The 21,303-nt window shown below is 33.1% G+C and overlaps 1 protein-coding gene across 1 annotated transcript in view; it reads left to right on the forward strand.

Annotated features, from left to right (window-relative positions):
* Positions 1-21,303, forward strand: part of CSMD3 (CUB and Sushi multiple domains 3) — a 746,059-nt gene that overhangs the window by 275,982 nt on the left and 448,774 nt on the right. The window contains exon 7 of the mRNA XM_087747332.1: positions 9,903-10,211. Coding sequence (XP_087603458.1) covers positions 9,903-10,211 — 309 coding nt within the window. The remainder of the gene's footprint in view (positions 1-9,902; positions 10,212-21,303) is intronic.

Genomic DNA, 21,303 nt, shown 5'->3' on the forward strand with positions numbered 1-21,303 from the left:
GTTGGAATGAGTTTCATATTTGTGATGGTGACGGGGGGGCTGGGCTTCCTCTTCAGTCTTGGAGTTCAATTGTTTCTTTTTTATATGTTTTCTTAACACAATCTGCTTCTTTCTCATTGTTCTTTACTAAAATCTGAAAGTTGCACATTAGCCTCCCTCAGCCTCAGTAAGTATAAAGGGCTGTTGCTTGTTATGCAGTGACTACATAGCTTTATCAAAGCTTTCCTGTATGCCATATTCTCAGAGCACAACATTTCCCAAATACAAACAGGTCAGGAAATATTCACTTGACCACTACAAATTATCAAAACTAGTGAAGAGAACCTCAGGCCAAGGCAAGCCTGCATGATGTCAACACAAATCCTGTGGCCTTGTATTACTTATGGCAAAATTATACTTCTTAGGCTACAGTCTTCAGAATTTCTGTATCATTCTCTATTAATTTTGCTAGACACAGGTAAAGTAAACAATGCAAAAGATGTGCTTAAGTATTAAGATTTGTATTCTTTCCTATGTAATGAACAGATACAGACTGATATTAAGGTATACTGGCAAGATACCTTTTCTGCAAGCTTGTCTTTGCCATTTGCCTAGTAAAGGAATAGCCTTTCTAAGAACTTCACATTATTTCTAACAAGTACTAATTTGTTTAAAAACAAAGAAAATAATTATTAGCTCTTAAAATTATCTTCCCTGTAGAGATTAATACATTGTAGATTAATACACTGGATAAATTTTTGGAGTCTTAAATTACTTTAGTAATCTTTAGTAATAAGTTTGTGTCAAATAGCTCCTTGATGCCTAACACTGGATTTAAAATAGAAAATTTGGGCATTTAGCCTGCTTAGGGCAAAGATTAGATACCTGACCTAGATACTTGAGAGTAGTGGTACAAAGATTTGTTGATATTAAGAGTAAATGAAAGACAATTATTACTGGTTTTATCATTCATTATTTTTCCATGGATCTGAACTTCACTGAAAAAATAAAAAGTAGGAGTGTTAAAGTCATATCAATATGTAGTGCTGACTTTAGCAAGTATTGTTCTATCTGGAACTGTATATTTGTTTTATGCATGCTAGTTTACTTCCTTATAACACTGAACAGATATTAGGCAACTAATATTAATATCCCTCTGGCAGTAAAAGGAAAGTGTGAATTTCATTTTGTTATTAAGAAATGAGAGCAGTACAATATAATGGCATGTCCAAGGTGACGCAACAAACAGAATTAGAAATCAGAAGCTTTAAATTTTAAACTTATGGAAACCTCTGACTAAATGTCCATGATACATGTTTGCATCAAAGTATTTTTTGAAAAGGTACCTGCAAGACTTTATGATAGTTTTTAACTTGCTTTAAACCCTATTTGGTGTTTTTTAAAAGGCAAGTTATAGCACACATGCCAGCAATAAATTAAAGTTGTAATATTTACCCTGTTATTTCTTGATTCTTCTGCTTAAAATCTCAGAAGAGGATGCTTTCCAAACCTATCCAAAATCCAGACCTTAAAGTCCCATTCATGAAGGAGCAGACCAGCAGGTTCTGTTCTGATGTATGGTCCAAGTTGAGCACAGTGGGTTATATTTTGCACTGCAGAATGTATAAAATGAATTCAGTTTCCTTTTGTCCTAAGTAGTTCCTGGGACAGAAACAAACTTATCTTTTTGTTACATGGTTGCTATATACATTGCTATGTACATAGTCTGTATAGTAATTATTCTTGAAGATTTGCCTATATGATGTTATGCTGTCCTTAAAAAGGGTGAATAAAACTTTCTGTTGCACTATGATTCACAAGAGCAAATTACAATGAAAATAAATATGTAAGACAGTATTGGCAAGGCTTTTTAGTTGACAAATACAATAAAGGTATCTTTTGTAAGGTGACTACTAGTAAATAAGGCCAATAGATATGACTACTTTCCATTCCCAGCATTTTATCATTCATTTCATAGATCCCTATAATATTGTTGAAAGAGAGTCTTGAAGAATTTATAAGGTTTTTTTGTGTGATTATGATGGATTCTACAGGTTTATCTTACATTGATGCACACCTCTTTTGAGAAGAAAGCAAACTATGATTATATCTATGCAACAAATGATCATATGAAAACAAATCTTTTGTAGTTCAAATCATTGTTTTCTCATTTAAAAACATTAATTTGTGTTAAAGTTTGTTTTTGTTTTTGCTTTTTTCTTAAAAGTAATAGGCCTTTCAAAAAGTATTTTCTTACTGAAGTTAAACCAACTGAAAGAGCAGTATACATATACGTGCCTATGTTGGTCATTTTCATATTGTTTTTCTATTAAATGAACATATCTTACTGGAATAAAATCTATTATTTGGATAGATATATGTAAAAGAAAAAAAAAGTGGTAGTACTCTGTCTGTGTCCTGAGTTTAGTGGAGGGGAGACAAATCACGTTAAGGTGTTTGGCATTTCTGTATTATCAAAAACTAGAAGGTTGATTTTGTCCGGATAGAAATTCAGATTATTTTTCAGATTATAAAATTAAGATACATAAATTTACTGTATTTTCAGTATCTACTTAAAAAAATGTCAGATGATCATAAGTTCACTGAGAAAAGCATCTGGAAAATCACAGAGACATGCATTTATATATACTGAAGGATGACAAATCTCCTGCATCCCTGAAAATTTCTCATCAATGTTTAATTGTGACTTTCAGACTGTTCTGGTATGTGTCTTACTGCAGTAGCTGATTTACATTTAAAATTAATATAAAAGATGGAGAGAAAGAGAAGAAAAAAATAACAATAGAGAGGTTTAAAAAAAGAGAGAGAAAAAAAAATGCAAGTAAAAAAAAAATCATAAGAGAATGTAGTAATGCAAAGCAGTGTCTCTGGTACCAAAAAGAAATAAAAATTAAATTCTGAATCAATGCACACAAATTGTGGACAACATGAAAACAAAAGGAAGCAAAAAGTATATATATAAATCTTCTGTCTAGACAGCTTTTGGAGTCTTTGCTATTTGGATAAATCCAGGGATCATTGCCTGTTTGAACTGAAGTCTAGAAACTTGTTTTGAACTGTAGTTTTTTCCATATATTTTCATGTATTTCTTTAAATCCACAGTTTTATTTCCTTCCTGACTAGCTGGGAACTGAAAATCGATTCGGTCAGACAAATGCTTTATGTCAGACATTTATACTGATTTTATATTGTCAAATGTATGTTTGTGTTTCGTATTCCTTTCTTTTCTATTACTCTACTTGTAAATCAACAGAAGCAAAACTGTAATTTGAACTTAAGAGCAAGTAAAAATACTAGTGATTTATGAAGAATAAAAAAAGAGATTTGTGAAAATAATAAGGCTGGAATGACATTTAAAAAATATGTTAAAAGAGTCAAATAACCTGTTATATCTATACCAACTTGAAAATTCCTTTAACAGATCCAGAATACATTCTTCTAATTAGGTTTGTAACTTTATTGGAAAGTCCTGCAGGCAGCAGATATTTAATGACAGATTACATCAAAGAGAACAGTTAATTAAGATATTTTATTAACAACAATAAAAAAAAAAAAAAACTTCTTCATGGGATGCACTGGTCACTGCAAAGTTAGTTAACTATGGGAAGGTTTTAAGTAAGGATACTAAATAAATCTTGACTGAAAGTCCTTGAACCTCTGAAAGAAGAACGAAGATGGAATATAGTGATCACTCTTTTTTTGAAATTCTATATATAATTGTAACCACTTCTTTTTTTCTTTAATGAAATATGCGTTTTATTTTTGCTTAAGACTGTCAACACTTCTTTCTCAATTACCCATTGCAAAAGGATAGAATAGCTTACTTCTTGCTATTAAGATACAAAGGAAAAATCCCAGGCTGACATCATTAGCACTTTACTATAGTGAGTCCCATTTAGGGTCATCTGCATTAAGGACCTTTATCTTTGTTTGGCAAGTCTGTGGTTGGATCATTCATGCTGAATGAACAAGATAGTGAATATCCCTATTTGCTGTCACATTTTTAACTCAGTCTGATTCTTAGGAATTAATCAGCAAAACTAATTCTAATGAATTAGAACAGCTGCTGAACAGCAGCCTTAGATCCCATTTATTTGGTCTTATGAACAATTTGCCAGTTTTCATCTGTTCTTACACTGCTGAAGTTAAAAACATGTAAATTTAGAGGACAGTCATAAATGTACCATACTCTACCTAGTCCAGTAACAAGTGGAGTACTGCGGGGGTCTGTCCTGGTACAAGTTCTGTTCAACATGTTTATCAATGTGCTTGAATCATTGACAGAGTGCAATCTCATTGGATTTGCAGATGACACCAAAATGTCAGTCAACAGTCATTATAGTCGAGGACAGGATTGCCATCCATAGGGACATAAGCAAGCTGGAGGAACAGGCCAACAAGAATCTTATGAAACTCAACAAGGGCAAATATAAAGCTTTGCACCTGGGTAGGAAGAACCCCTGGCAACAGGATTGGCTGATAGCAAGGAGCTCTGCTGAAAAGGCCCTGTGGGTTGTGGCAGACAGCAAGCTGAGCATGACCTAGCACTGTGCTCTTGGCTGTAAAGAGGGCCAAAAGCATCCTGAGTTATATTAACAGGAATGTAGCCAGTAGATCAAAGGGAAGGATTATTGTCCTTTACTCAACAATTCTGTGACTGTGGCTGGAATAGCTCATCAAGTTTTGGACCCCATGACAGGAAAGGTGAGTGCTTTGCTGGAGCAAGTTCAGTGGGGGGCCACCAAGATGGTTGGGGGCTGGAGCACTTGCCCTGTGAGTAGAGGCTGAGGGATCTGGGCTTTTTCAGCCTGGAGAAGAGGGGAAAGCTAACAGCAGCTTCCAAATGCCTGCAAGGAGGTTATTGAAAAGAGAGAGCCAAGCTTTTAATGATGAAGCATGGTGTGAGGATGAGAGACAACTGACAAAATTTGAAACGAGATCTTCAGGGCAGATATAAAGAGAAAGTTTTCTTCTGTGAGAGAAGTCATGCATTTGAGCAAACTGCTCAGTGAAATTGTTCAGTCTCCATTCAAAGAGGTTTTCTCCAGACCTGACCAGATAAAGCGCTAAGCACCTGGTCTGACCTCATGGCTGACCCTGCTTTACGTTGTCATGACATTTCACCCTGAGTCATTCTATGATCATGTGGATAAAAATTCTTTTAATCCCAGTGTTATACCAACCAAACTTACACTACAGAACATTCACTCTTTTGATCAGTTTGACTCCTAATCAGCATGGTATTACTAACCGGTGGACAAATAAATAGTATTAGAACATTTGTTTGTTCATCAGTTGTCTCGGAAATAAAAGCAAATTTAGAAAATCTTTAAAACAGTTGCCAAATACTTTTTTATGAATCAACTTCTTTAGTTGCATTTCAGACATTTAATGGTGGGCTGTCAACTTAGTCAAGTTTTACTGGTTGTGCTTTCAGTCTGTGGAATTATAATATTTGACTTGTAATAACAGATTTACAGTAACATACTTCTTGTCAAAACTTTATTTAAAAATGACATTGTGCAGGGAATAGTTTCTTTCAGGCCAGTTGATGGTTAATATCTGAAAGCATGGTAATTTTGTAATTTCACACTGTCACTTTAATTTAGTGAATTAATTAATTTTCCTTAAAATCCTATCTGTTTGAATCCTGCTAAAACATAGTTCTCAGTCATATCTTGTAAGAAAGAATAGCAATTAAATATTGGTAGTTAATTATGTTAATTTTATGAAAAAAAAATCTTAAATCACATGTTAATGCATGTTGACTAATCACTGGTACTTTACCTTGTGGAAGCTTGTGGAACTGGAAAAGAAAAATAATTCTGGATTAATAGGAGACAAGTCACAGCCAAAATCTACATCTTAATCTCGGATTGAACACAACATGTTAACATAGCATAGAGCTCAAGCTTCTAAAATGAGCATAAAACTCAGGTTGTCTTGTCTGAAATTAATTGATTTTGGTTAAGAAAACAACTTATTTCTAAAGTGTATAGAGATTCAAATTAAGATCTAGAACAAGAATTGCTTTTGTCTGATTCTGCTTTCCAACACATATGAACTACTGTGACTACTTTTTTTCAGGCCTACATTTTCTAGAAGTTGTTAAATTTTAATTTAGTATTGGCACATTACTGACAACTTACTCGAATGCATTTTAAATATCTGTACTGATTAAAGATGTTCTAGCATTCCCTGTTTTAAAGGGAAGCTTTCCCAAGTCATAGTCTTCTAAAAGGGAATAAAAAAAATCTTTTTCATTAAAAATATTTTCACTGTATTAGATGCCATCTTCTGCCTTATTTTTTTTTTGCTGGTGAATGCTTCTGTAGAGTGGGCAAAGGTATTAATTATCTCCCTAGATTATTTTATTCCCTCAGGGATTACTTGTAAAAAGTTAGCCTATTAGATTAATTTAAATGAGAACTTCCACTATGAGTTTATCTGGGGTAAATTTCCTTTGCTATGATGTTTACAACAGGAACCCTGTGTGTACTTGTAGCATATTGCATATGCAAAGTGTGTGCATCTAGCACATATTCATACTCTATTTTTGGAGCTTTGTCTCAGGCAAATGTCAAAGGCTCTTGCCTCTTTCCTTTACTAAAAATGATCCTGGAATCAGGAGCAACCTCCACTCCTATATAAATAGAAAAGCTTATGGGTCTTCCATATGTTTGCATTATCCAAAGTTTTAGCAGTTACAACACTTTTGAGTAGTGGTTCATTCAGACTAGTTTTCTGAACTGAATTGCTCTGTATATCGTCAGCTTGATCTCCTTCCACTTCTATATAGTTCCAAATTTTTATGTGTAAATACCGCTTCAAATATTTCCTCACCTAAGCAGTCTAATTAGATATATGAAGGGTTCTCAGTTTCACTTCTTTTAATCTATTCTCCATCCACAGGGACTCACTTAGAGAAATGGTTGTCCAGTCTAGTAGGTCTCAGACTGCTTTAGTCTTGGCTGGTCAGGTCCCCTTTCTTTGTGAACCCATGCCCTGAGCAACAGTTACTCTTTCTTGCCTCTGCATCCTTATTGCTTCCTCCCGTGGTGCAGCCTGGCAGTTCTCAAGCCTCAAATTTTCTCAATTGCTGATTGTGAATTCAAAATGATGAGCTACCTCTGAGTTGACTTCAGCTGACTGAAAATTGTTGGTTTACACTTTACCAAAAAGCAGAAATCAGTCTTCCTTTCTTCCTTGTACCATTTTTTATTGCAAGTTTGTCTCTTTTTTAAAATTTTTTACTTTTTTAAACCAGAATATTAAGGGAAAATAAGGGGGGAGGGTTGTATCATACAGGAAATTACAATTTTTAAAATAGTCTCTTTGACAAACCTAAATGTCAGGTTTGACTGCAGGTGACTGAAGAGGAGAGTATGTTACATTGCCCATACAACATATGTGTTTCAATTGGTCTAAACCTGTTTTCACAGAATACTAAGACACCAAAGTTCATGCTTTTACAGATTACAAATGATATTTAGGCAAACATGAATGCACTTATTCTATGCAGTAGCTTACTTACCAGATTGTTTACACATAACATTAATTTTGTCTTAAAATCTTCCATGTAAATCACACCATGCGGTTTACCTTTTACTGATCTTCTGCATAAGTTCTTTTTTGCAGTGGAAATGGATGTGGAAGCCTAAGTTAGGTTTTTTCCTTGAAAGTTGCCTCTGTATCAAAGTAGTACAGTACTTTCCAATGTGTAAGTTTTGAAGCTTTAAGTAAGCATAATTTTTCTTGTTTTTTTCTTTTGAGATGAACTTTCTTTTAACTTGTTTCCATTTAAAGTGCTGTGCCTCTTTAAAGCACTAGAACATAACATGCCATTTGACTGAGATTCTGAATATAATTTTGCTTTGAACTTGATACTGGGAGCATAAATAGGGCTGCCTGTTCTTGTACATTTGCTTGCATGGTAAAGATGCGTCCACATAGATTTTTGCTTTAATAGTAGTGGTTATGTAACGTACAATAAGTTTTTTCTTTGTTTTAATCAACGCTATCCTGTTCCAAAATATCTCTTGACCATATATTTGTTATTTCTGTGTTTTAATCTTGATACCAGTCTGTCAAAATTTATTGTATCCTGAATCATAACTAGTCTAGTCTTTTGATATTATTCATTGTTGTGACAATTTTCTTTTTTTACTCTGAAATAAAGAATAAAACATGTCTAGGTCTATTTTAGTTACCTATATTGCTGTCATCATAAGACAGTAAGCAGTTTTTGGTTTGGTCTCTGACACGTAAACCTGGAGTCTTACCTGGTGCTTTTAAGGTTGTTTGGTTTTGCAGGGGGAACCACCACTGTATGATTTAGAAGTGCTGTACTGCAGAACAGATATTAAGAAGTTAAATGTAAGACAGCAAAAAGATGTACCCACAGCAGCCTTATTAGTTGTCTGTATAATGCTTAAGTATTCTGCTATGGTAGTATTTTTTTAAAGAGTATAGCAAAATAAAACATTTTCAGCCTAAAATTTCTGCATTAAACAAAAAAGACTTTATTAGTGAGACTGAATATTTTTGACATTAGGATCCGTTCCATTTATTTATACAGTACATTTGATAGTTCTGTCAAGAGATTTGATATACCTTGTGCATGAAAGGTGCTATATACTGCTCAGTTCCTCTGGGAGTCTTATTTCCATTTCTAGTGTATAGGTTCTTCTAACAGTGCAAAACCTCTGGTTTGTTTCCATTGTGTCATCACACACTACATTTAAAGGACAAGTCTCAAAGTATGTGTCACAGGACAGCTCAGAAGTAAAGAGAGATGTGTGGAATATTACTGTTTGAATGATTGTTCAAGAGCCCCTTAATCATTGCTATGGAATAAAAAAGTCATGTTTTAAAGATACTAGTGTAACATAATACAGTTCATGCTACATCAACTTTGTTTATGCTAATTTATTATTATGAATTTTATTATGCATTGCTCAGTCATTTATTCATTACGGTCAAAATGAAGTTGCTGCTGCGTTAGATGTTCCAAATTCTCACAGGTGAGAGTCTTGGCTTCCAAACATTTGCAGCCAAATCTGGGAAATGGGGAATGATAAATATTAATAATAATAAAATATTAAAAATTCCCACGAGTTATATATTTTAGCTACTAGACAAGTTAGAATCGTTAACTTAGTATTTCCACAAGCAGTGCATGGACAATTTTTTAACTCATCAAACATTTTGTGGGTAGGTGTTTTGAGTAAAATAATCTGGCCTATTACAGGAATCACAGAGCAAAAAGAGAATTACAGATGCAGCCTTTGTCCGATATCAAGTATAGATAATTATGCTTAGATGTTTTGTTTAAATGTGTACCTTTTACTATCTATCCACCCTTGTATCAAGTCTAAATGAGCTTTTAGAGCCCTGTCAAGCTTTGATGAAAAGAATCAAATATATGAATGTATTTGGCAGCCTTATTAGCAGTTGGAGTACAGAAGCTTTGCCTGTTACTTACGTTACTACATAATGCTGCTGTTTCACTCCTCAATAGGGTGGTTATCACTTTTCTATACATGGGGTCCCTTTTAATGTTATAGCTGTATATATTGCTCTAGCCATGCTGATTTCAGGACTGAATTTGCAGGGGTGGAAATTATGTCCTGTCGTTATGACCAGTACAAAAGTTTATACTATAAGTTTTTTGAGGACATTTAAAACTAAACGTGTAATATCACTATAATTACAAAATGTTCACTAGCATTAAAAAATGTTCTGCTTACTTCAAATTTTTAAATAAAGCATACCAACTTTCCTCTTTTCATGTCAGTTGTCCTTACTATGTTAAACAAAGGGAAATTTCATCTCTTAGGTTGATCAGGAAACCACAATTCAAAAGAAAAAGTTAGCATCCAGTGCTACTGTGTGTCCCACAGGTTCTTCCACTTTGATCAAAACTGCCTCCACTGGTGAGTTAGAGGAGCGTATTGCGTCCACTACTGGTGCTATTACTGTTGCTAGCACATCTGCTGATGTTGCTGTATCCAGTGCAGTGACCACCTATAGACAACCTTCTGAAGAGCCACAAGTACAAGCTGTGAATATAAGAAAATCAATTCTGGAGTCGGCCACTTCCAAGGAAGTACTGTCCCTTCATCAAGCAAATTTACAAAGCAGAAGACGACGACCAAGAAATGCTGAGCAGATAGAAAGAACTAAAGAACTTGCAGTTGTTACTCATAGAGGTATTGGATATTATTTTACTTGTGCCCATGTAGTTACAGGAAAATATTTTGTATAAATTAAAAGTGAAATGTCAGGTATCCATTCAGGAAATGTAATTGAAACAAATGGGAAAGGGATTAAATCTGCTTAGAACTGAGTTTTAGTGGGGTAACCAGATAGAAAAATGAAATTAAAAATAATATTGTCATAGTAATTTAAATTAATTTGATTTATAAAAAGACAAAAGGGAAAGGTAAGGAATTTTCTTTTGATGCTACTTGTACCATTACTATCAAGCCTAGTGTGAGATCTAATGAAAGTTTAGAGAATTGAGATTAAAATATTAATCTATTCTGCATATATGTTTAGACATAATCAACTATAGCATAAAAAATGTACTTTATAAATAGCTGCTTTGTTCTAAACTGATTGGTGATGCAGTTGTAATCATTACACTTCTGCTTAAATCTTCAGCAAAATTTTGACTTTTTAAAAAATCTGTACATTTTTGTTCTATCAAACATGGAATCCATGAATGAAGCAAAGTTTAGAACACTAGGGAATTCAGTTGCAAGTATTGAAGTAGTACATCTAAAGATTTGACATGTTCCTATATTCAGAAGATTTAATCCACGTGCTAAAATACTAAAAATGAACAACATATGGAGTATAAAGAAAGCATTATTTATTATATTAAAAGGTAAATGATAGCATGTGAAACACGAGGCTGAGAAACAGCAATGCTGCATTGTCTTAATTTAACCAGCATAAACATTCAGAGACAAATTGCATGTGGTATGTTTTTACATATACACAAGTTCAGGGAAGGAGCAGCTTAATTTTGCAAGTTAATGTTGTTAAATAATATTTATTATATGTTTTTAATTTTTATTGTTTGTTAATCCATTGTTTCATGTTAATATATTGTGCATGAAGAGTTTATAAACACAAATACATGGAGGAGGAACATCTTTTATAGCACAAGCAATTTGCAGAAGTCTCATTATGTGGTTGATATTTTGTAAAGACAACTTTAGATTGGAACTTTAGATTGGAATCTGTTGTCCTGGTGGATCAGATAGTCAGCTAGTATAAGTTATTGTAGCTTCATTTGCACCTACTGAAACAACAGAGCTGCAGTTCTGCATAATTTTAAAACATAATTTAAGTAGGATAACTGAAAAACAAGCACTGTATTTGGTTTGCATATGAAACAGAAATCATTAAACAGCTATTTATGTTTCATTTGTGTTAATTTCAATACAAATCTAAAGTATTATTGTGGTTATCAACTGGTATAAATTAATTAATAGAGTTTGGGTTATATTGGTTGGGTGGCTATGCATTCACTTCAGAACATCTTTGGTTGAGTAAAAATAAGCAGGCTAATTTTCAGTTATGAGGGAGTATTTGAGGGCCTGTAATATTATCTTCTAATTTAAAGATGTGAGAGTGTACTAATTTGGTAGATAAATTTGGCATTAATTGTGATATAAATACAGATTCTTCCATCTCCTGTTTGTAATCGTTATACTACAATGCCCTCTCCACTGTTTTCTCACTGTTCTTTCCTTCTCTGACCTATCCTTTAATAAAAGATATAGATAAGGCACATACTTCTGAATTACTTTGGCATATTAAAGTGCTAAACCTTACATTATGCAAAAAAAAAGTAAAAGTGAGACCTAGATACTGCTAAAATAATGTTATGGTGTTTATTTGTCACATATTGAAGTAGTACCACAGGTACTAAAAGGTACTGCACCCCATATACAGATGAAATCAGTCTTGTATAGACCTTACTGGACAAGAAGCCCATAACTAGTTCTGTGAGCAGTTTATTCCCTCATGCCACATTTAAAGTCTTGATTTTGCTAGCATTCTTTACACAAAATCTTTAAAATATTTTTTTACTGTATCATACCACAGAACAGTATACGTGCATATGCTATTAGAGTGAGTATGCATATATTGAGTAAAAAATTACCATTTTTGCTTGGCAAACACCAATATTTGATAGTGTACTTATAATAGCCATGAAAACATATCAAATTTACCCTCATTAAACAACCTGTAATGGTCTTCCACAAAATATTCCTCATTACAAAGACACAGACATATTCTGAAGCAATGTTTGTGAGACTATTATTAATTGACTTGAAGAAATTTCCATTATGGGGAGATATTCCACAGGTGTTTCTATGGAGTTTTCTGTAGGTTTCTATTGAAGTATTTTAGCCTCTCTTTGACAATGAAATATGCACAAAAGTATAAAAACTACCTGTCTTGTCTTGCATATTAAATTACTATGGAACTATATATAAGAGCTACTAAAGAAGTTTATGTAAATTCCTTTTTAAATTCTTTCTCTATTTAATAGATAGTGAAAATTAGTTTTCATTTTGGAAATACATTTTTATCCTGTATTCTTGATCATAATTTAAGAATTATGCTCCCAAATCTATGCAAAAAAATCAATACTTGGAAAGATAAAATTTAATATACTAAATATAATTTACTAAAACTTACTGTATTATATATGTATATACTTAAAATGGTAAAAATGTACTGCACATGTAGCCTTCACTGTAGGATTTTTTGAGAATGTTGCTAGTGAGATCAGAATAGTGCTGTTTTATGAAACCTTAGCTTTGATGCAAAATGATAACTATAGACTAACAGTTGTACTGTTGGCTTCCATAGGATTGCTTTGTGAATAAGATCTTTCAGAATGAGTAAACAATAACAATACTGTTTTGTTTCCTAAGCTGATTTTTGAAGTGTATATATGAAAGAGATGTTTAGAGAGAACTAGAGGTCTCTATCTACCTAGCATTAAACTGCTAGTTGTAAATTAGTCTACCACACTTACTACCTGGACTTTAACAATAATTGCAGGTTGTGTCAAAGGCTGGCTGAAGAATTTCTTCTCTAAGTTTACTAGTTGGAAACTACAGAAGAGAAGATTTTCTGTTCTAACTATTTAACAGAGAAAAAAGAAACCCTAGATGCATTTGGTGAAATACTTCCATTACAGGTAGGGAAGTACAAGTATCATTTTATAAGGCAATAGCGAGATCTCACGAGGAATACTGAACATGATTATAGTTCCTTCATCAAAAAGAATTCAGACTAAGTCAGATGAATACAAGAACTATAATGGTGTTATATTGTTCTGATCATCCCACCTTACAAAAGAAAATGTAAGACTGGATGAAAGGATAAATGTTTCAAGAAGTGAATGCCAGTATGTGGAGAACTTAAATATGAACAAATGAGTATATAACATATAAATAGATGAATTAGGGAGAGGAGTGAGAAGAGTTCTTGTTATTGGAACAATGAAGCCTTTTGGTAGAAGGAGGGAGTAGATGAAGGGTGAAAACCCTACTTTCAAGCTGCAGCTTGATAGGCTAATGAAAAATATATTTAGATATGATAGCTAGAAGAGAAACATAGCATCTTTTGAGTCGAGTTCTTATGAAACCAAGCTCTCAAACTCAGGAAAATGTATCTCTTCCTCTATTCAGAAGTAGGAATTAAAGGAGGTCCCTAACCACTTTCATTCAGTTAAATCTAGAAGCTTCATATGCCAAGCATTCAGTAGAAATTCATGTGGATACTACAATCACAATTTCTAGTATGATCTGCCTTCATATGCAAAATCATGAAGGAAATTAAATGTGATTTTTTTCCCTTTTTAAGTGTTTAATACTGTTGGCTTGATCATAACTATATTAGTAGAGGATAATCTTACATTTTTGGTCTTTTTCTACTATGTTCCATACACTAAGAATTCAGAGTTTAGTAATTCTGTTAGTGCTATTGAATTGTTTTGTAATTCAGATCAGCCGCATCTTTTCTTTCTTAAGGCTGTAGAATTTTTCTTTCAGTATATGCAAACATCATGAGAGATATTTTAGAACTTTTTCTTGTGAGTGCTTTTGTAGCGTACTTGTACTGTCTAAAGATGCACTAAGAGGCACACTAAGAGGCATTTGGACAGTGCCCTTAATAATATGCTTTAACTTTTGGTCAGCCCTGAAGTGGTCAGGCAGTTGGACTAGATGATCGTTGTAGGTCCCTTCCAGCTGAACTATCCTATCCTATCCTATCCTATCCTATCCTATCCTATCCTATCCTATCCTATCCTATCCTATCCTATCCTATTAATGTTCATTTTAATATGGAAGTACACATAATTAACTACCCCCGAGAATAATGGCAATCTTCGGGTTTCAGTGACAACAGAGAACAGGGAGTACAAAGATTTCTAAATAAGTCTTAAGATAGAAGCAAAGAAAGAATAAAATAAACATGAAAGCTGATGATGTTGATACAGCAGAGGTTTCCATTCTCTCATATAATTGAGAAGAATCCTTGATCTATCAATGCCAAACATAATCAAGTCTGATTCTTACTTTTGCTGACATGATATTACACTTCTAGGGGTTTTAAAAGGATCACAAAGTGAGTTTAAATGATTTTACAAACTGAGTGTAAAAATTTTTTAAAGGCTCCTTAATTCTACTGAAGGAGTACAAAGTGGATTGATAATGATGTATCTCCAATCAAGTCACTGGAGTTTTGTTCTACATTGTAATGAACCTGGACTTCTACCCCAGAAATAAATATGAACTCCTACCACATAAGATGAACTCAGTATAAACAATTTATAGTAGACATCCTTTTTTCCTCTTTCAAGAAAGAGCCATGAGGTTTGGTTATATCTTTTTACTCAGCAATCATGATCAGTGGAGGCAATTGAACAGTGGTTTAGTTTCTTATATTGAAAAATGAAGAAATAAAGTATTGTGCTTTTTCTTCCAATGAACTGAATATTTGCAAAGAATATTTAGAGTACTGACAGGTATACATGCACCAAGAAAGTCATAAAGAGGAAAAGATTAAAATTATTTTTAAGACTTAATTGATTTTAGTATACCATTAAGAAGTTCTGCATTCTAAGACAATATACATCCCGAAAGAATTTCTAAAGTAAGACCTCTGTACTATAGACACAAATGAGTACAAGGTGCAAGCGATGTACCACTGGTACAGTTCATAATTATAAATGAAATATAGAAAAAAATGAGTCTGAGACAGAGATATAAAGGTTGGAGGAAAAAATAATTGCTTATCGAACTCGAACTCAAACTCAAATAGTACCAGGAAATCTTCATGAATGGCACTAGTCATCATGTAGCAGTTCAAAAAATGACTCAATGCTTTCCTTAGGATCCTAAATCCCATCTATTTTAGATAGAACTTTATTTTTAGGACTTTAGATTCCAACACATTTCACTGCTCTGAACTTCTATTCTCCTTCTAAAGAACAGAAACGTCACCAAGCATTTGCAAAGTTTTAATTAATTTAAATTAAATTTAAAATTAATTTAATTTTAATTCTCAGTTTGAGAATTAAAGTGTAGATAAACGTTTTGATGATTTTACTTAGCTATTTGTTTTCAAAATTTTATTAATTTTACTGATATCTCCATTCTCTTTTCTTTTTCTACATTTTCAGCTCTATTTTTTTTTCTTTCTTATAAAACCTTTACCATTTCTCTAGCCTTTCCCCTTTATTCTTTAGGAACACTTATATATCACACCTTGCTTTATGCTTTTTAATATCTGACTTTATGTAGTATCTTAGTAACAGCCAGGAAAAAATGAATGAGGGAGAAAACAACTTGCTAATGGGTGTTCCCCATTAAACCAGCATTTCTTTTTGCTGTGTGTTACAGGAGAATTTATGATGGTAGGAGGAAAGAAGATTTTTTAAAAGATTTAAAAATATTTTTAAGATTTGTTATGAGGAATTAAATCAGATGCTAATGAAACTTTTAAAAACAAAAGGATTTAAGAAAAAGTTATTTAATTATCTTTATTTTTTTAAAAGATTCATTGAATGATAGAGCACTGTTTTGAGATTATTTGATGTAAACTTTTTAAGGATTTGTTAGAAAATATATTCATATATCCTAATTTTTATGACATTTACATAGAAGCAGGAAGAGGAAAGGAGGAGCAGGGAAGGAGAGGTTTTCTGAAGAGCTGTTAAAAGTTTTTAAGAGTCAAGTAGGAAATTAATGTGCATATGTCCTCACGTTCTTTTGTTGGGTTTTTTTTTGTTGTGAGTGAAACCCAGAACTACAAAGATGGGAGTGTGAAGAAAGTCAATATATTTTGCAGTAAGATTCTTATGTTCTTATATTTATATAAGAATATTTGTATATAAGAATATCTGTGTATTTTTAGAAGTAATTTTTCAGAATAGTTTAAAAAGTTCCAAGAAATGCTTATAAGTATAACATAGATGTAATTTAGCACTCAAGCATTCAATCACCGAACCATATTTGTTTAATATTTCATAATACTTTTGGAAATACCTGTTTAATATGTGCAACAAGTCACATAGATATGTTCTGTTTGGTGGATGAACTTTATAAACCATGGTTTGTTAATCTAAGGTTTTTTATTAGAGAAAAACTGATAATAATGACCTGAGCTTCTTGACATCTTCCCACTTCAAGGAAGTCATAGGAAAGGAGACCAGTTTTCATCCCATAGTCAAGTCCAGTGTGATTAGAAGGAAGAAAAATAAAATCAGTCATACTGATTTCAAGAAATTAGTTGTGTTAATGTTTTGATTGAATTATTGATCCTTATACTTGCCTGTCAATTTTATTCTCCTAACTTGTTCCTTCTATTTATTTTTCTTTCAGTTCCTGCAGTTCTTAGGTGTTCTTCATTATGTTATACATGTTTACTTCTATAATTTATATTTGTCTTCTAATGTGTTGGGTAACTATTTTCCCTCAGTAATTCAGGTTTTCTTATTTTGACCACAATATGTTGGTATAAATCAAATACATTGTAGTTAGAATATAAAAAACAATATTAGTGCAATACACATGACTTTAAAAATTAACTGAGTGGTAGTGAATATAATGTAAAAAATGTTCATGAGGGGGGAGGGGCTGTTTCAGTGTTTGAACTACTTTGAGCTACACCCAAGGAAAGAAGTATATAAGGTCAGAAGAGGCCCAAGTTTCCATGGTTAATACTCTGTATAGTTGTAGTAATGCAACCTGAGTGCCTGTTTTGCATAGAATGGTGGTGTTTTAGTCATCAGTATTTTAAATGTACTTTATACTTGGTTTAAAAGTTTACCAAACATAGACAAGACAAGGTGGACAATTTCTTTACATAAATGCTGTTGCGTAACTAAAATACGGACATGAATTTGTGGGTTGTCAGTGTTTTAAATAGATATCTTTCACGTGGCTATATACCCCAGTTCTTCCATATTGTAGAAGCAAATTTTTCATCTTGAAATTTAAGTCTCATGTATCTGTCAGAATGCTAAAATTGTTTTTGAACAGTTACCATTTTCATCACTGGTTTCCACATTGGCATGTGCAAAATAATGCCTAGTTTACCAAGTATTAAAGAATGCATTTATTGTGTTCTGTGTATGGGATTTTTTGGTGATGGTGGGGTTGTTTTTATGTGTGTACATGCATATGCAGCCTGACACATAGTTTAGTGATGGCATGTTTGGACCAAATACATTTCTATAACTACTCCTTCACAATGTATTCAGAAACTACTCTTCAATAAACCGTCATACAAAACACAATTAAAAGTAAAATTCTTCTCTTGTAGTGTGAAGTTGCTTCAGAGACCTTGAGTTGCTTGCTTTCCTAGTAGTATTTAACAGCCTCGGTGAAGTGATGCAAATAGTTATAAAAATCTCTGATTGTTTTAAATAATGTGTTCACCAAGACACTCTTGTAACTATTTTCAATTCCACTTTAGATCTTGTGAACTATGTTTCTTGTACACATAAACTATGCGTATGCCATTCAGGTGTTTGAGGATGAATAGAAACAAACAAAAAACCCAAAACAGTCTTCATTTTTAATGTACTGTTATGATGATTTCTGAAAATAAGGGACAAGCATCTCCCTAGTGCTAGTATTTAAACCCATCCCAGCACCTGAGATCATATATTCAAGCCCACTCCCATTCTACTTAGGTGTTGGAAGAATATCTAGGCCTATCTTCTAATTCATGAGGAGTTATTTTACACTGATACTTAGAGAAGGCCAAAAGAAGCTTACAGCTATACTCCTACATTCATATTTATGTAGAAATAGCATCTTAGAAACCTCACACGATGAAAGAGCATTACTGTTATTCCAGTATGGTTGTACTGTGTGAAGGTACAGTTCTTGGGTCCATGACTTCCACTGAGGCTAGAATTGCTTATAGTTTTCAATTAACTGGGGGGCTGAGGAGCTTCTGGTATTAAAAATTAAAAAAAAAAAAAAAAAATAGTATGTTCTGCCAACAGATACGTTATGCTCCTGCAACTAACAGATTTACCAGAACCATTAGCAATGTTTATAGGTTACATTATGATGATACACAAGGAAATTTACATTTTGCTTCTTGAGGTAAAAGCCTCTATGTATTTAGAAAACAGTGTGGTCTCTTCCATCAGAAGTGTAAAAATATTTATCATCACGTCCTATATATATACTGTAAATTGTCTTTCTAAGTAGTATGTTATTTTCTCCTGAATCTTGTTCTGCTCTTGTGCGTGGCAATGATTACTCTTATTTAATAACATCAATAGTATTTTGCTACTTTGGTATTTATGCCTCATGTAAGGGTTTCTTTGACTATTCATTGATTTTGTATAAGAAGTTAACAGGTGCTGGAAGTTCTTTGATGATGTACTGGCTATCTTCTTGGGTTAGCTTCTCTTAGACCTAGTTCTTATAATCTCTGCTGTCTTTATCAGCAGTATTTGCTTGTAGCCAACATCTAACATCTTCTTCCATATAGTTTTTAAATATATCTAATCTATAAAGTCATTTGAGTATAATGTACCGAAAGTTAACCTATACTTAAAATTTAAATTTTTTTAGATGGTCCATTTTTATGTATGATTCATTGCTCACTGGCAGAATGTATTGGAGAAAACAGGCACTGAGTTTAGTGGCTGAAAGAAAAAAATTCTTGGGCTGTTTTTGCCTTATTCTCTCTTACCTTTTGATATCTGTTAAGTTTTGGTTTTACTCTCCTTTTATTAGTCGCTTTGTTTCAAAAATATGTTAAGGCCACGTCGTTTGCCTGGATTAACTGCCTTTATCACAAAGCCAGACCAAAATAAGGGCTTTTACAGAAATAGTTCAGTAGTGGGCTTAGGGGTGAGGTGGGAGCCAACTGCCTTCCATATCACACTTTTTACAAAAAACAATTTTCAAGCTAGAAAGGGGACCAGCTTCAGAACCAACATCAGAACAGTAGACTGTATTTCATTTTTATGTATACAAATTTCTGTAGTTAAAACAGAAAATTAGCCTGGTATGCTTAATTTAATAATGTGGCGTTTTTCCTATGATCAAAATATTTCTGTTTCTTGTGGTTTAACCCCAGTTGGCAACTGAGCACCACACAGCCACTCGCTCACCTTCCCCCTGCCCCAGTGGGATGGGGAAGACAATCAGAAAAAAAAAAGTAAAACCCACGGGTTGAGATAAAAAGAGTTTAATAGGACAGTAGAGGAAGAGATAACAACAACAACAACAACAACAACAACAACAACAACAACAACAACAATAATAATAATAATAATAATAATAATAATAATGATAAAAGAATATACAAAATTAGTGATGTGCAATGCAACTGCTCACCACCCGCTGACCAATGTCCAGCCCATCCCCAAGCAGCGATTGCTGCCCCCCGGCTAACTGCCCCCAGTTTATATACTGAGCATGATGTCATATGCTATGGGATAGCCCTTTGGCTGGTCTGGGTCCGCTGTCCTGGCTGTGCTCCTTCCCAGCTTCTTGTGTACCTGGCAGAATATGGGAAGCTGAACAGTCCTTGACTTAGTGTAAGCACTGCCTAGCAACGACCAAAACGTCAGTGTGTTACCAACATTATTCTCATCCTAAATCCAAAACATAACACTATACCAGCTACTAGGAAGACAATTAACTCTATCGCAGATGAAACCAGGACACCATTTTGTCTGAATAATCTAAACATAGATATTAAAATCTCAGTGTTTCCTGAACAAAAATTATTCTTCCATACTAAAGCTAGGAACATAGCTAAAGTAGATTTTGAAAAAAACTAATGGAGATACTTTTGGAATGGGGAGATAACCTGGGTGCCTATAGATCTTGAAAATCTATTCTGATGTGTTACTTTTAGAAGGACGTTTTGTCTACTAAAACATTGTAATTTTTTAGCTATTGCCTCTGGTTTGTCTTTTTCCCAAACGTAAAACTGACTTGTAATGTAAATTTCAAAATCTGAAGTAACAGGTAAAATACGTTGACAAAAAAAATGTTGGCATTTCTACTGCTGATTAAACCTTTCCAGAATATATGTGGATTAATATATGTCCTGTATTGCTTGGATGCTTATAGAATTCAGATCTGAGCATATATATTGGATTTCAGTTTGCTTTTAATAACGTCTTGGATGACTTTTTTTGTCCTTTTAAATTATCACTGGGAAAAAAAATTGAATTAAAATTTCACAAAAAATTAGCTGTTTAAAAAATGACATAGTATCTTTTTTTAAAAGGTTGCTGACTTTTCAGTTGGCAGATATGATAGTATTTTGTACTTTTTTCTTCTTACTTTTTAAAAATTTTTTTAATGGAGAGAGTGGAGGATAAGCACTACTGTTCTACTGTTTCTTAATACAGAAGAAACACCACATAAGATACAACTGTTCAACTGTTTTAGAGCAAACATATCTATCATTCTTTTAATTTTCCAGGTTCCATAAATGTGTGACCACGTTTTACACAACAATATGGTGCGTGGAAATAAACATTTTTGGCCATAATTTTTTTTTATTGGTTATGCAGGTGAAAAATTAAATTACAAATCTTACTTCTTTCCTTTGTCAGGTGCACAAATTGGTCTGAGTACTTGTTTTTGTAAATTGTTTTGCACCAAAGGTACATAATATGAACTTGTTCAGTAGCTGGTACTCTAATTTGTATATACTTCCATGATAAAATTTATCAAATGAAATGAAATATTTTAGACTGTATTGCCTGATACATGTTTT

The sequence above is a fragment of the Nipponia nippon genome, unplaced genomic scaffold (assembly GCF_047370975.1).
Source record: "Nipponia nippon isolate SJK-2023a ecotype South Korea unplaced genomic scaffold, ASM4737097v1 scaffold_1, whole genome shotgun sequence".
NCBI lineage: Eukaryota > Metazoa > Chordata > Aves > Pelecaniformes > Threskiornithidae > Nipponia > Nipponia nippon.